The sequence below is a fragment of the Phyllopteryx taeniolatus genome, chromosome 13 (genome assembly GCF_024500385.1).
Source record: "Phyllopteryx taeniolatus isolate TA_2022b chromosome 13, UOR_Ptae_1.2, whole genome shotgun sequence".
Taxonomy (NCBI): domain Eukaryota; kingdom Metazoa; phylum Chordata; class Actinopteri; order Syngnathiformes; family Syngnathidae; genus Phyllopteryx; species Phyllopteryx taeniolatus.
The window spans coordinates 25623369-25639189 of NC_084514.1; the positions used below are offsets into that span (position 1 = coordinate 25623369).

At 41.3% G+C, this 15821-nt stretch overlaps 1 protein-coding gene and 1 long non-coding RNA gene across 6 annotated transcripts in view; both read left to right on the top strand.

Moving 5' to 3' along the window:
- Nucleotides 1-15821, top strand: part of dicer1 (dicer 1, ribonuclease type III) — a 265924-nt gene that overhangs the window by 24629 nt on the left and 225474 nt on the right. For all 5 annotated transcript variants that reach the window (XM_061793888.1, XM_061793885.1, XM_061793886.1 and 2 more), the window contains one exon: nucleotides 2198-2397. In XM_061793888.1, coding sequence (XP_061649872.1) covers nucleotides 2280-2397 — 118 coding nt within the window. In that variant the 5' untranslated portion in view covers nucleotides 2198-2279. The remainder of the gene's footprint in view (nucleotides 1-2197; nucleotides 2398-15821) is intronic.
- Nucleotides 3116-10691, top strand: LOC133487400 (uncharacterized). Its single transcript, XR_009791301.1, has 4 exons — nucleotides 3116-5496; nucleotides 5642-5892; nucleotides 6085-6170; nucleotides 10107-10691. It is a non-coding gene; the product is annotated as an uncharacterized LOC133487400 (long non-coding RNA).

Sequence of the window (15821 nt, forward strand, 5' to 3'; positions counted from 1 at the left end):
TTTCGTTTTATTAAACGGCACCATATATCCATCCGGGCAAGGACTACCGTGGCGCAGCAACTTCCGGCGGATTACAAGGAAAAGCTGGCCATCTTCCGCTCCTACTGCAGATTGCCGACAAACACATCCAGCCCAACCACATCACCAACATGGTCGAGGTGCCGCTCACTTTTGACATCCCGGTGAACCAACTGTAGAGAAGAAGGGGGACCACCACGGTAGCGAGAAGTCTGCTTTTCCTGTTGTGCTTGGTTGCCATGGTAATGGACAGAAGTTGCCACCTATGGTGATTTTTTTAAGAGGAAGACGCTGCCTAAAGAAAAGTTTCCAGCCGAAGTTATCGTTAAGGCCAATCAAAAGGGCTGGATGGATGAGGAGAAAATGAGAGAGTGGCTGAGTGAGGTGTACGTAAAGAGACCGGGTGGTTTTTTCCACGCGTCACCGTCCCTGTTGATCTGTGACTCCATGCGCGCCCATTCACAGCCGCTGTGAAAAACCAAGTGCAACTAAAACTGGGCGGCAACGCCGGGCGAATTACGCCACCATATGGGAATGGATTGTGGATGCTTGGGCTAACATGTCTGCTTTGACTGTTGTCCGAGCTTTCGCGAAAGCCGGCATCATTGCTGAACAGCAACGAGATTGACTCTGACAATGACGAGAGCGAACCCGGCGTGTTTGTTGGAGAACTTGGCCAGCTGTTCATTTCAGATGGAGAAAATGAGGACTTTGATGGATTTTTGGATGATGATTGATCAAAAAAATAACGTGAGTACATTGTTAAATACTTCAATAAAGTACAACCGAACTCAGTTTTGCTCCCGCTGCCTTTTTAAAAACATTTTTAGCATGCATGCATGTTTTATGATAGCATATGTTTTACCATGCCTGCGCCCAATAATACGGTGCGGTGTGCCTTATGTATGTGTTAAATACAGAAATAGACCCCGTAACTGAGACTCTCCTTTTAATATGGTGCGCCCTATGGTCGTGAAAATACGGTAGTTTTTCCCACAGTTGATTTCTTCACAACGAGCTGCTTGCAGATTCAGTCTTCCCAGCCTGGTGCAGGTCTCCAATTTTCTTTCTGGTGTCCTTTGACAGCTCTTTGGTCTTGGACATAGTGGAGTTTGGAGTGCGACTGTTTGAGGTTGTGGACAGGTGTCTTGTATGCTGATATATTCATACAGGTGCCATTAATACAGGTAACGAGTGGAGGACAGAGGAGCCTCTTACAGAAGTTACAGGTCCGTGAGAGCCAGAAATCTTGCTTGTTTGTTGGTGACCAAATACTTATTTTCCACCATAATTTGCTAATAAAATATTTAAAAATCTGTTAATGTGATTTTCTGGATTTTTTTTGTTTCCCATTATTTATTTATTTATTTATTTTCCCCTCCTCATTTTGTCTCCCATAAGTGAGGTATACCTATGATGAAAATGACAGGCCTCTCTCATATTTTTAAGTGGGACAACTTGCACAATTGATGGCTGACTAAATATCTTTATGCCCCACTGTACATGATCAACTGTAGAAAATTATCTCAATATGGGCCATTTTATATCACAATAACGAAATACCACGATATAGTACGTTTTCAGTTACTTTTTGAAATTATACAACATACATATACTTCCCTGTTTTACTTTATTTTGGATGTGATATTAAACAGACCTGTCACTAATGAGAAATCCAGTCATCATCCAGTAGTGCTGCATTTAGTAATCGAGTATCTTCCTGAGAATTGGAACGACTAATCAAGTATTCAGATTAAATGTACATTATTTTTGCTTGGTTAAAGAGCAAGAGCAAGTCCCTGTTCTTGCGGATACCGGGAGTCCACTGTACATCATCCCAGCATATTTGCAATATCATTCTTTTATATGTGTAAAGTGAGCGCTTCCTGATTGTCTTTTTGATGAAGTAAAATGAAAGTATTCTGACATTTCAATGGCTGTGTCACAAATGAAGGATCCGACAATAGTGTTTTTGTACGTCAGGCTTGTTCATGGAAGCGTAAGGCATTAAGAAATTTAGTCATGGAACCCAGATTAAGTTTCTCCTCATCCATATTCTGTTCCAGATTAGTACTTGTGCTTTTCAGATTGATTTGAATTTATATTTATAAATGTGGACACTCAATTTTATCTGCTCGCTGATTTCGTTGATTAACACAGCATCCTATTCCCCTTTTAGTGAATTTGTGAAAAATGCGATGTGAAATAAAATAAAGTGGACGACGGGAGGAACTCTTCCCACTCTTCTCCACCTCTGAAGAATGGCAGGCCTGAAGCTTGTCACCCCGGCCACATCTCCCATGGGGCCTTTTTTTGGGCTTCCATGGCAGCAGGAGGCTATCCACGATAATATCTATACACCTAGAAAATATCAGGCAAGTAGTTTTGTTCAATTATGTTCACTGAGTTTAAATTGTTTGCTTCATATTGCATCGAGTCAATAATGAAGCATACCTATTGGTTTGATGTGTGGAAAATGAAATGCTCGTTGCTTGTATAGCCATAAACTGGTATTTTATACAATGAAACCTCCAAGTCGAACACAATCCATTCCATGACGCTGGTCTACATTTCGTTCAGTTCTATGCAAAATTTCCCAATGACATTACAGTTGGAATAATTGTTCTGGAGTCCAAATTACTGTCATCATAAAACGTAATGCAGAGATCAGACTACACGAATGTAGGCCAATTTTGAGCCCACAGACGTTCACTGTCGTGGCTGATTATTTTAGTTATGAGTTGCTGATCACACGTCATTACCCTGTTTAGTGTGACATAATCAAAGATTGCTGATCTGGCATCTAGGATGCCTCACGATCACGACACAAAAAGTCTGGTGTGTCAGAATTTTTGTTTTGTTTTTCCGCATAGTGTGACATCCTTCGTGGTCCTACAATTTGTTCCTAGGCATTGACCAGTGTTGTGACGGAGCGCTGACTGACACTTCCTGACTAATTCATTCTCTCTCTCTCTCTCTCTCTCTCTCTCTCACTCTCTCTCTCTCTCTCTCTCTCTGTCTCTCTCTGTCTCTGTCTCTGTCTCCGCCTCTGCGCGCGTCGATGCTGGGACCACACCATGTGCTCGTTGTTCTGTAGAGTCAAGCTCTGGTTAGCCTCATGGACCCACATTTGTATCCTGTGGTCCTGCATGCCCACAAACTATTTCCCTGCTGCCTCGGCTCTTTCTTCTTGTCCTCCCACCCCCAAAGACCTATGCCATTGGATTGTGTTCTTGGCGACAGCACGCGATGACCGGGTGAAGTCTGGTCAGTGTCATAGCGTGGCCACTTGCCCTGTCCAAGACGCAGAACAAATTTAAGACACTATGTCTCGTAATCTGATATATAGCGACTGTCCTGAATGGCAAAAAAAAAGGATAAAACTCAACATAAAGCATTATTACTTGTCATATACATATCGGCAGAATATAATCATTCTAATATTAATACTTTTGAAACAAATCACTCTTTAAACACTTGACAAATGAGGAGAGGTAATAAATGATGCGCACTGCTGATGCCACTTCTTTGCTTTGTCATGCAACTCATTCTTTGGCATAATCTGTCACACAAGTATATATTAATCAACCATTTGTTAAAACTACGGATGCACAGTCATTATCGGCCCGATATTGGAAAAACGTCCAATATCGGGCCGATAAAACTGGACCGTTAACGAGGTGTATCATTCAGCGGCGCGCTTGTCGCCGCCAGCGCAACGGCTGCTGTTGCATTCGCTCGTGACAGTCATCGATATTTTTACCAGTATTATTTGGCTACAACACCAAAAATAGTCATTATCCTCTTTTCTTGCTTGCCGAGTCTTTGTCAATAGGCTTTAGTAGTTTCTGTGCGTTTTCCCACAGGTTTTTGTGAAGAAGACATCTTAGTCATATTAGTATTCATATTACACTTCTATCCCTGTCAATCCAATGTTTACATTCATGTATACCATAGCTCCAAAACGCCATTATTATTGCAGCAGCAATCAGGCTATGCTCACAATAACAAAACACTCCATTGAGAAATTGTCTGTTCACTAATTTAACGGTATTTTCTATCATATTTTTTTAAAAATTTATAACATTAGAAATTGGATACTGCTTACTAACAGTGATTTCCTTGCTTGAGTCCAAATATTCAAGTTATAAATGCAGGAATACTCTAAAAGGCATGGGAATCCTATTAATGTTCCTCCTCCTTACGAAGCACAGTTTAAACTGCAAGCTATCAGTTACGCGGAGGAACATGGGAATCGAGCAGCCGCGAGAGAATTCAAGATCAACGAATCCATGGTTCGCAAGTGGAGGAAGCAGGAAAACGAGCTTCGCCGAGTCAAGAAGACTCGTAAAAGCCGGCATCATTTCTGAGGAGCCGCACGGCAACGAGACTGACTCGAACCTGGCGTGTTTGATTGAGAACTTGCCCAGCTGTTCATTTTGGGTATAGAAGATGAGGACTTTGATGGATTTGTGGATGAGGATTGATCAAAAAATAACATGAGTACATTGTTAAATACTTCAATAAAGTAAAACCGAACTCAGTTTTAAAAAACATTGTTTTAGCGTTTATGCATGCTACCTTATGTTTTAAGCTAGCGTATGTTATACCATGCCTGCGCCCAATAATACGGTGCGCTTATGTATGTGTTAAATATAGAAATAGACCCCGTAACTGAGACTGCGCCTTTTAACACGGTGTGCCTTATGTTCGTGAAAATATGGTAAATTTGCGTTTCATCCTATCACAAGGCAGCTCACTTTTTTGTAACTATGTGACCTGCAAGTGAGAACAGCCTCTCACATGGCACACAAGTGGCAGGGCTAATCAGATACTTGTGGGCCAAGACAGACAGATGTGGATGAGTTCCTGCTTGACTGGACCACCACTGGAGTGGGCTGATCTGTTTTTGCTGATGATGGCCATTACGCTGCTGTGCTACCACCTACATATAGACACTGGCCCGCTCGGCCCAGTACAAATTTCTTTGTCTCCCAAAATCTTCGCCCGCCGAAAATGGCCCAAAAGTGCATTTTTAGTGTCGTTCTGAAATTCTTTTATCACCAAAACATTCTGTCCTGGACACGATGTTGTGATAACGTAAGGAGAAACTGTGACCAGCACCACCTCACTGGATGAACAGGCACACATTTGGGTCGCCTCAAGACGATAGCTGAACCGAAGCTAATGCTGCTAGCCTCATACAGCAGCTTGTACTTTGCAGCCTGTAGAATGTTATTCTGCCCTCCCTGAGCGTGCTTTAAGCTGTTTGACACCCCAATTAGAGTTTACTATAAAACTAAACGCACTACAAAAATAATTACCATCATTTTATATTTAAATACAAGATACACATCGTTTTAAAAATCGATGGGAAAACCCAATGTCAATTGGAAAACCCAATTGACGGGCTAGCCTTTGGTCATGGGACGGATTTATGGATTCACACAACAACGCCATAGTAACACATACAGACAGGTAATATAACAATGCTCACGGGCGTATATTCCTCCAAATCTGTGAAAACGAGTTTTATGTCGTGACTTTCTTCTACTCTTTTTGTTTACATCAAAAAAAAGTTTTTTTTTAATTATTATTATTTTTTTAAAAACTTGCATTAAAGGTGCAGTGTGCAGTGTTGACACTGCTAGCAAGATTTGAAGGTAGCCTCACTTCACAACTCCCTCCCCCTCCCCCTCACCTCTGGCCGAATCCACATCCCTCGCAGGCGTGTACGCGCAAGTCACCAGCTGGCTTTACCGCTCTGGCCGAATCCACATCCCTCGCAGGCGTGTACGTGCAAGTCACCAGCTGGCTTTACCGTGGTCACCTTGTAGAAGCAACTTTGCCTTTTTCAGCATGTCTTGTTCACCGGTAAGTAAAAAAATAAAAAATAAAAATTGTCATACTGTATATAAGTGGCAAAGTTATTAGCATGAACGTTATAGTTAATTAATTAGTAGCCCCATTTAGCAACAAGTAGCTTTGATAAAAGCTATAAATATCAATACTCCACATTGTAGTATTGAGGCAATGTCCAGTGAATTTATATTCTTTGTTGTTCAGAGTTCTCAAGAGGAGAGCACAGCTATTCGTGACCACGGCCGACTACAACCCCTGGCCGAGTATATCTCTGGGTCGCAGACGAGGAGGTACGCTATCCACTGTATAATAGTGACATGATTTGTACACACGCATTTACACACAAACATGTTTTAGAAACTGTAAAACACCAGTGAAAACAAATTTTGTCAGCTGCCATGATTCTTGCTAAAAATTGTACGAAAACTTGCAAATTGTCATACATTCCCCTCCAAAAGTATTGGAACGGGATGGGAGGGTCAGTTCCTTTTTTTTTCTTTTATACTGAAGACATTTGGGTTTCAGATCAAAAGATGAGTATGAGACAAAAGTTCAGAATTTCAGCTTTTATTTCATGGTTTTACATCTAAAGGTGTTAAACAACTCAGGACAGAGCACCTTTTGCTTGAAGCCACCCACTTTTCAAGTGAGCAAAAATATCGGAACACACATTACTAAATTTATTTAAAGTGAATAACATTTAATATTTGGTGGCATAACCCTTACTTGCAATAACTGCATCAAGTCTGTGACCCATTGACTTCACCAGACTGTTGCATTCTTCATTTGAAATGCTTTTCCAGGCCTTTACTGTAGCCTCTTTCAGTTCTTGTTTGTTTCAGGGGGTTTCTCCCTTCAGTGCGCTCTTCAGGAGGTAAAATGCATGCTCTATTGGGTTAAGGTCCGGTGAGTGACTTGGCCAGTCTATGACCTTCCAGTTTTTCCCCCTGGAAGTCCTTTGTTGTGTTGGCAGTGTGTTTTGGGTCATTGTCTTGTTGCATGATTAAGCTTCTCCCGATTAGTTTGGATGCATTTTTCTGTAAATTGCAAGACAAAATGGTTTCATAGACTTCAGAATTGATTCTGCTGCTACCATCATGAGTTACATCATCAAGTGAGCCCGTTCCAGAAGCAGCCATGCAAGCCCAAGCCAGGACATTACCTCCACCATGCTTCACAGATGAGTTTGTGTGTTTTGTATTATAAGCAGATCCTTTCTTTCTCCATACTTTGGCATTTCCATCACTTTGGAGAGGTTAATCTTGGTCTCATTAGTCCATAAAACTTTGTTCCAAATCTTTTGTGGCTCATCTCTGTACTTCTTTGAAAAATCCAATCTGGCCTTCTGATTCTTTTTGCTGATGAGTAGTTTGCATCTCATGGTATGGGTTGTCTATTTCTTCTCTCGAAGTCTTCGAACAGTGGATTGTGATCAGAATCAGAATCATCTTTATTTGCCAAGTATGTCCCAAAAACACACAAGGAATTTGTCTCCGGTAGTTGGAGCCACTCTTGTACGATAACAGACAGTCAATTGACAGAAAACACTTTTGAGACACAAAGACATTGACAAAAAACAGTCACTGAGCAATAAAGGGTTAACTGTTATCTGGTAATGCCGGTACATTTTATTTTATTTTTTATATTTTTTGGACAATTGTGCAAAAGATGCAGAGTCCTCTAGCACTTAGAGCAGTTCGAATGACTAATATTGCAATAGTGCGGTGCAATGACCATTGTGCAAAGGGCGCCGAGACTTCAAGGAGTGTATGCAGTTTAAAGTGACGAGTAGCGCGATAATCTGGGACAATGTTGATTGTGCAGTTTTTGATGATACTCCTCAATCAGTGTGCAAATTGAGCAGATGCTACTCTGGCAGGAGTGGCCAGGATTGGTCAACAACAGATATGCAAATAGTGCAGCGTGGCGAGACTACTACAGTGAGTGCACAAGTAATATATAATTGGCCCCACAGAAATGTGACAATGAACTCAAGTCAAAAAATTGCCAGCATGTTGTAATGGAATTGTAGGTTAGGTGTTTAAGAAGTTGATCGCAAGAGGGAAGAAGCTGTTGGAATGTCTGCTAGTTCTAGTTTGCATTGATCGGTAGCGCCTACCTGAGGGAAGGAGCCGGAAGAGCTGGTGACCGGGATGCGGAGGGTCCGAGAGGATTTTGCACGCTCTTGTCTTAGTTCTGGCATCGTGCAAGTCCTCAAGGGTGGGTAGGGGGGTACCGACAATCCTTTCAGCAGTTTTGATTGTCCGTTGCAGTTGGGAGTTTGTCCTTTTGTGTAGCAGCACCAAACCAGACTGTGATGGAAGAACACAGGACTGATTCGATGACCGCTGTGTAGAACTGCCCCAGCAGCTCCTGTGGCAGGCCGTGCTTTCTCAGAAGCCGCAGGAAGTACGTCCTCTGCTGGGCCTTTTTGAGGACGGAGTTGATGTTGGTCGCCCACTTCAGGTCCTGAGGGACTGTAATTCTTAGGAACTTGAAGGTCTCGACGGTTGACACAAGGCAGCTGGACAACGTGAGGGAAGCTGTGGCGAAGGATGCCTCCTGAAGTCCAAGATCATATGTGTTCAGCTCCAGGTTGTGTCGGCCGCACCACAGCTCCAGCCGCTCCACTTCCTGTCGATATGCAGACTCGTCACAGTCCTTGATGAGGCCGATGACAGTGGTGTCATCTGCAAAGTTGAGTTTGACAGCCGGGTGCGCTGAGGTGCAGTCGTTCGTGTAGAGAGAGAAGAGTAGCCGAGAGAAGACACAACCTTGGGGCAGCCCAGTGCTGATGCTGCGTGTGGATGAGATGGTCTCTCCCAGCCTCACCTGCTGTGTCCTGCCAGTCAGGAAGCTGTAAATCCATTGGCAGTTGGCAGGTGAGACGCTGAGCTGGAGAAGCTTGGATGAAAGGAGTTCAGGGATGATGGTGTTGAACGCTGAGCTGAAGTCCACGAACAGGATCCTTGCGTAGGTCCCTGCACTGTCGAGGTGTTCAAGGATGAAGTGCAGTGCGTCATCCGCAGACCTGTTTGCTCGGTAGGCAAACTGCAGGGGGTCCAGCAGGGGACCTGTGACGCTCTTGAGGTGGTCCAGCACGAGACGTTCAAAGGACTTCATGACCACAGATGTCAAGGCGACAGGCCTGTAGTCATTTTGACCAGAGATTGCAGGGTCTATACCTGCACCCCTGCCCTGTGGAGTTTGGCAGTGATGTCACTGACTGTTGTCTTTGGGTGTTTCTTCACAGCTCTCATGTTTCTGTCATCACCTGCTGTTGATACCCTTGGCAAACCTGTTGGATGTCTGTTACTCAGTACACCAGTAGTTTTTCTTTTTCAGGACATTCCAAATTGTTGTATTGGCTATGCCCAATGTTTGTGCAATAGCTATGATCGATTTTCACTCTTCTCCCAACTTCAAAATGGTTTGCTTTTCTCCCATAGACAGCTCTCTGGTCTTCATGTTTGCTTAACAGCAAATGTAATTTTCACAGGTCAAAGCCAAAGACAAGCACTATCTAATCTTTAGGCAATCAATCTAAATGGCCACACCTGAGCAACTAAACACAGCCATCAGTCACATGTTCCAATCCTTTGAAAAGTGGGTGGGTTCAAAGAAAAGGTACTCTTTCCTGAGTTGTTTAACAAATCTAGATGTAAATACCATGAAATAAAAGCTGGAATTCTGAACTATTGTCTCATATTCATCTTTTGAGCTGAGATTCAAATGTCTTCCGTATACAACAAAAACAAAGGAATTGACCTTGCCGTTCCAATACTTTTGGAGGGCACTCTTTGTAAAAAATGTTGAGCTATCGCAAAACCATTTTTTTGTTTGTTACCAAACCCATTTTTACAGTAGCTTGAAAAATAGCTAAGCAAACTATTAGACTTAAGTTATCCATAAATTTGTTGTTTATGTTTAGGTAATATTATGAGCCAATGAAACATTTATTTCCATTCATAACAGGGAAATCGTAACTACAATGTGGCCCGTGACTAAAATCAGTTTAACACCCCTGCGTGTAAATGGGTCCGAGAATGAAAATAAAAAAACATTGTACCGTATTGTGTTCATTAGATTTTTGTTGATGGGAATTTTTTTTTAATACTTGTTTAAACAACCTCAGTGGACATCAGAAAGAATAGATGAGGTGTTTGTAACAATGGAAAGCCAATTTCACAAACAAAATCTAATCGCCATAATGTCTTGCTTTACAGGAGAGATTTGACAGACTGAGTTTAGAGTAATCACGTTGTGATAAAGACATTTCTGCGACGTGACCCTAGCTCTATATTTTGACGAGATATCTGGGGAAGCTCCACGGACTTTTCAGCCCCTGATCAATGGATTGGTGTTTACCATCACTTCTGACACATGACAAACCTCATGGACACCATCTTGAACGAGTGAGTTTTATGCAGAGCGAGATGAATGTGGAATGACATCTGGGAAGCTGATGACCTTTGTGACCCTGGAGAGAACAACAGACAATTCTGCCAAGGCCGCCTAGCGCCAATATGTAATGTAGAAAATCCCCAAGGACATTATATATGATTCAGACAACGAGGAAACAAATTCCACATTTTCAAAGCATTGCTCCAGTAGAAATGTGCATGTTACATTACTTTATAAATATTTGTGGATCCATTTGCACCTTCTTTTTAAATTTACTTACCTCTACCATTTTTCAATTAAATTTTTATAAATAAAGAACTGAAAATTAATGTTTCCTTCTTCGCAATTGCCACTCAGAAATCAGTGTTACATTTCGTATCTCCTTCCTGTTCATTAACATCAGTGTCCTATATAACACTTGTTCATAGATTGTATATTTAAAACAAGAAATATTAAACTAATTAAAAGTATTAAACACATTTTATTTTCAAGATATATATATATACATGGTTTAAATATGTCATTCTAAGAGGTTTGTCTGGTATTCAATCACTGGCTCGTGTCACTCCAATCTTGACCGGGTCACATTGAGATAACTATTACCGTAATTTCTCATGTATAATGTGCATTTCTCCCCCCCCAAAAAAATTGTCAAAAGTCAATAGTGCGCATTATCCATAGGTATGGGAGAAAATGAAGAAGACGAACATGTAAGCTGCCATCTAGAGGTTATGAAAAAGGTGTACACTTTCATTTTAGTATGCCACCTAGAGGTTATGGAAAAAGTTGTACACTTTCGTTCTAGTATGCCACCTAGAGGTTATGAAAAAGGTGTAGCCTACACTTTCATTCCAATATGACAAGGGGAACATATGACTGCATATATGTACAATTGTGCTCATAGGTTTACATACACAGGCAGAATTTGTGAAATGTTTTTTTTGTTTTTGTTTAAATACGACTGGTCACTGAAAAAAACCCATTATTAATTTCTTTATGGTTATGTTTTGTTTAATGATAATGCTTTTCTGAAACGCTTGACAGTTTAATTTGAATCCCATTAAAATAAAATTAAAATGTGTTTGGCCTGGTCCTTCATGTTTTCTTTAAAGAATCGCACCCATCTTACAAATTCTGCCTGGGTAATCAAACATATGAGCACAACTGTGTGTTTTCTCATTTACGAAATAAAAGTAGGGCTGTGATTTTCAAAATAAGAGAGAGTAAATAAAAATTAAGTATATGTGTTCAAATAAAGTGCTTAACTTCAGAATAATTTAAAAAACTAACAAAATACAGGTAATACTTGTTTTGTTTATATGTGTAGAAGCAAAATCATGCATTGTAAAAAGGCATTATACATAGGTTGAAGGGTTTTCCAGATTTTTCAGGTCAACTTTGGGGGTGTGCATTATACACGAGAAACTACGGTAAGTGCATTTCACACACAACCCTCAATACTAATGACAGATTTTGACAAGTGTACAAAAAATCAATTACTACAAATACACCTGATGTCAATGATAAATTAAAAAAAATTTTTACTCAGTAATGTCATGAACCATGGATGTTTATAATTGCATTATACATATATGTACATTATTATTTCTTGAGCCATAAGATTGAAGTAAAACTCACCTTGCTGAGTTGAGTTTTCAAGACCTGAGTAGATCATCATCAGGCCTTAGCTGCTATCATCTGCGGCGAGCCACTGGTGACAGACAACCTGTAAGTCCATTTTATTCTTCTTTGTGTGTTTTTAAGGGACAAGAACAGAAGGAAATTGACAGTTGCAGAGGCACCATGGGTTGTACTGTACCTTTTGCTGGCTTGCTGTTATCAAACACCTAAACAGCAAACAGATATTTTTTTTAAGTAAAAAAAAAAAAAAAAGGGAAATAAATGCATCTATTGACAAAAGTAATACATTATGCAATTGTGTACCTGTCATAATGTACCTGAAATTCAGATATTTGGGGATTTTGTTTGTCTTGGATCACAATGTCAGTCAGTCTTTGGTGCGTCTCAGTGCATCTTGAGATCCATTCGCTCTGTCATCGTTCACGCAGGTACTTCGGGGAAAAGAATGTTACAAACATACAATCAATTGGGAACGAATAAATACAAATCTAGTAATTTCACAGCATTCCAGGAAAGTACTTGCATGGAGTTTCCTGTTTTTCAATTCCCTCTCATTTATGTCCACCGATAGACAAAAGACACTCTATTCTATTACTTGTTGCTGAAATATTAGGAGTAAGGTTATTGTAGCGCTTGTATAAAGCACTGTAAATGAAGTAACTATATTTTTTCCCCCTCAAGTGAATAGCTTGGGTCCAACTGCCGGAGCTCCCCTCTGTGCTATTGTCCATGCCCTGAAATCCACCTTCTGAGAAATCCTCATCTCTAAACGCAATAAAAGCAGCTTTTGTGACATATAGGGTTGGGCATCATTTGAATTTGAGCGATTCCCGGTCCTGATTCTGGTTCCTTATTTCGATTTTGGCTCCAAACGATTCTCGATTCAGATTATTTTAGGTGGCTGGGTCAAAAAAAGTTGTCATGGTTTAAATTATGAACATCCATTTTCAGCCCGCAGCATAGACTAAAATGAACATTTGACTCTAGGTTCTTCATAACTAGTATAAGTTCTTCATAAGTATGAATATGAAACCTATGAACTAAAAGGCAATGTGTGTGGAACTAACCCAATTGACTTATTTATTAATTGTTTCAGCTAAAAGTTAAATATAGCATATTTAAAATCGTTATTTGGGACTGTTTTATCACGTCAAATAGTTTTTATATGCAAGTTTTAACTTGACTTCCTGTTGTAAGCTTGGAGCCTTTTATTTTGAAGGGTACGCACCGGAACTCAGCATTTTGGTACGGAAAGTAACTTCACACGGCACCGGTGATTTATTTATTTATTTTTTTTTAAATTATTTTTTTCTAATGGATGGAACCAAGTGCTTTTAAATGTTGCTTTCCTTACCCACCGATGAGGCACAAGGTTACTGTTTATGATACTGTGAGACATTTATGTGAATTTTGTCCCAATTTATTGTGATGTAAAGTTGCTACGGTGAAGTTTTAGCTCAGTGTTGAGCTTTTTTTTCTGTCATCGGCTCTTATGTTGGTTTGAAGACTAAAATAAACGCTAAAAACCATCAGTGTAAAAGTGCAACCAACCATTTACCTTGTTAGCTGTCTCAATGTTGGCATAGACGTATTTTATTGTTTCACTCTCCCAATTGACTGAGAGTTGACTTCACTGAAGCTCCGCACGGTGTAGGGTGAGGCTCGGAGTGCGTCAGACACTACACATCGTGAAAGCCACCTTTGCACAATATAATCTTATTCCAAGTGATTGATCATTAATTTTAAGGTGATTGATCATTAATTTTAACAAAGTTAAGACACGTTTGTTCGCTGCCTCCGCCATTGGACACAAGCACGTCATCGTGCGTGTTCTTCTTCGTTGGTTTTCGCCACATCCTCTTCGGGGTCGGCGGACTAGGCATTGAAACTGAAACTGATTGTGAAAGGCTTCTGTCTTGAATATGAAACAATTTGTGATAAAATTCTAAAGAAAAAAAATACACTTCTGTTCTCCTGTTTGACAGCAAAAATGTGTGTACACATGACCATTATCACTATTGCTGTCGGTTCAAAGTTATATTTTTGGGGAAAGCACATTTGCTTAAAGAAAAAAGTATGTGATGAACTTAAGCGTCGAGCAGAAATGAAGCCATGTTGCTCTTGAGTCCATCAAATCCTTCAGGGAGTCTTGAGTTGACGCCACCTCTGGAATACTAACTCCAATATTTACCCCAGTTTCTTTCTCTATCAGATTTCCTCTGTTTAGGATTTCTGGTTTCTTCGCTCTGCTTGTTTTCCCCCTTGTATTAGAAGACCCATTTGTGGGCAAACGAGGGATGAGGCATTTTTAGATTTGTTGCAGAACTTGGGGACGCCTCCACGTCCGCTATTGTTCGCAGAACTGTCTTTGTGGCATACCTTTAGTAGACATTCAAACCCATTTGTGTCAACTTGCGTGCATGTTATAAGGCCAAAATCTCAAGGGTATGTAAACTTTTGATCAGGGTCATTTGTGTAGTAGTGTCTGTTGTCATTATGATTTAAAAAGAGTAAGCACAGTTGTTTGATAATAAATGGCTTCACCCAAGCACAAATCATGAGTGAAAGAAAACTTGTGTTATCATTCATATTCTCTAAAAAATGGCCAAAAAATCATAAATGCTGCCAGGGTATGTAAACTTAAGAGCACAACTGTAATTTGCCAGTTTTATGACTTGCTTGCCAAATACTTAGACTTCACTTGACTTTAGACTGGGTAGCCAAAAGACTTGACTTGCCTTTGACTTGAACTGCATGACTTGACAAGTCATCTCGTTTAGAGTTGGAAATCTACATTTTAAATATGATAAGTGATTTGTATTATACTATATTGTTAACCACACACTGATAAAAAGGAAAGTAATTGGGGCGGCGGCTTTGGGTGAGTTGTTAGAGCGAGTCGTCCAGTAACCAAAGTGTGGCCTGTTCCAATCCAGGCTCCAACTGTCCGCTGCCTAAGTGTCCTTGGGCAAGACACTGAATCCTGATTTGTTCCCTGTGGTCTTGGCAGCACCTTGCATGGAGGCAGCCGCCTATTTGGTTTATAAGTCTGTGTGAATGGGTGAATGTGAGGCTTTGTAAAGCGCTTTTGGCACCATGAAACCCAAAGCCAAAATCAAGCACTATCTAATGTTGGAGCAAACAATCTAAAAGGCAACACCTGAGCAACTCGAAACACCAATAATTTTGCTCACTTGAAAAGTGGGTGGGTTGAACAGAATCGGTGGCAAAGGGCACCCTTGTGGCAGTCTAAACCTCACAGGAAACGAGTCCGACTTACTGCCGGCAATGCGGCCCAAACTCTGACACTGGTCGTACAGGGACCAAACAGCCCGTATCAGGGGCTTCGGCACCCCATACTCCCGAATCACCCCCCACAGGACTCCCCGAGAGAGTCCACACAACACGTGTCGACTGGTTGGGCGAACACCCATGCACCCTCGAAGACCCTGCCGAGGGTGTAGAGTTGGTCCACTGTTCCACGGCCAGGACGAACCACACTGCTCCTCCTGAATCAGAGATTCGACTTCCCGACGGACCCTCCTCTCCAGCACCCATGAATAGACCTTACCAAGAAGGCTGAGGATTGTGATACCCTGTAGTTGGAACACACCCTCCGGTCCCCCTTTTAAAAAAACCACCCCAGTCTGCCAATCCAGAGGCACTGTCCCCGATGTCCACTTGATGTTGCAGAGGCGTGTCAACCAGGACAGCCCCACAACATCCAGAGCCTTTAGGAACTCCGGGCGAATCTCATCCACCCCCGGGGCCTTGCCACCGAGGAGCTTTTTAACCACCTCGGTGACTTCAACCCCAGAGATAGGAGAGCCCGCCCCAGACTCTGCTTCCTCATGGGAAGGCGTGTCGGGGGAATTGAGGAGGTCTTCGAAGTATTT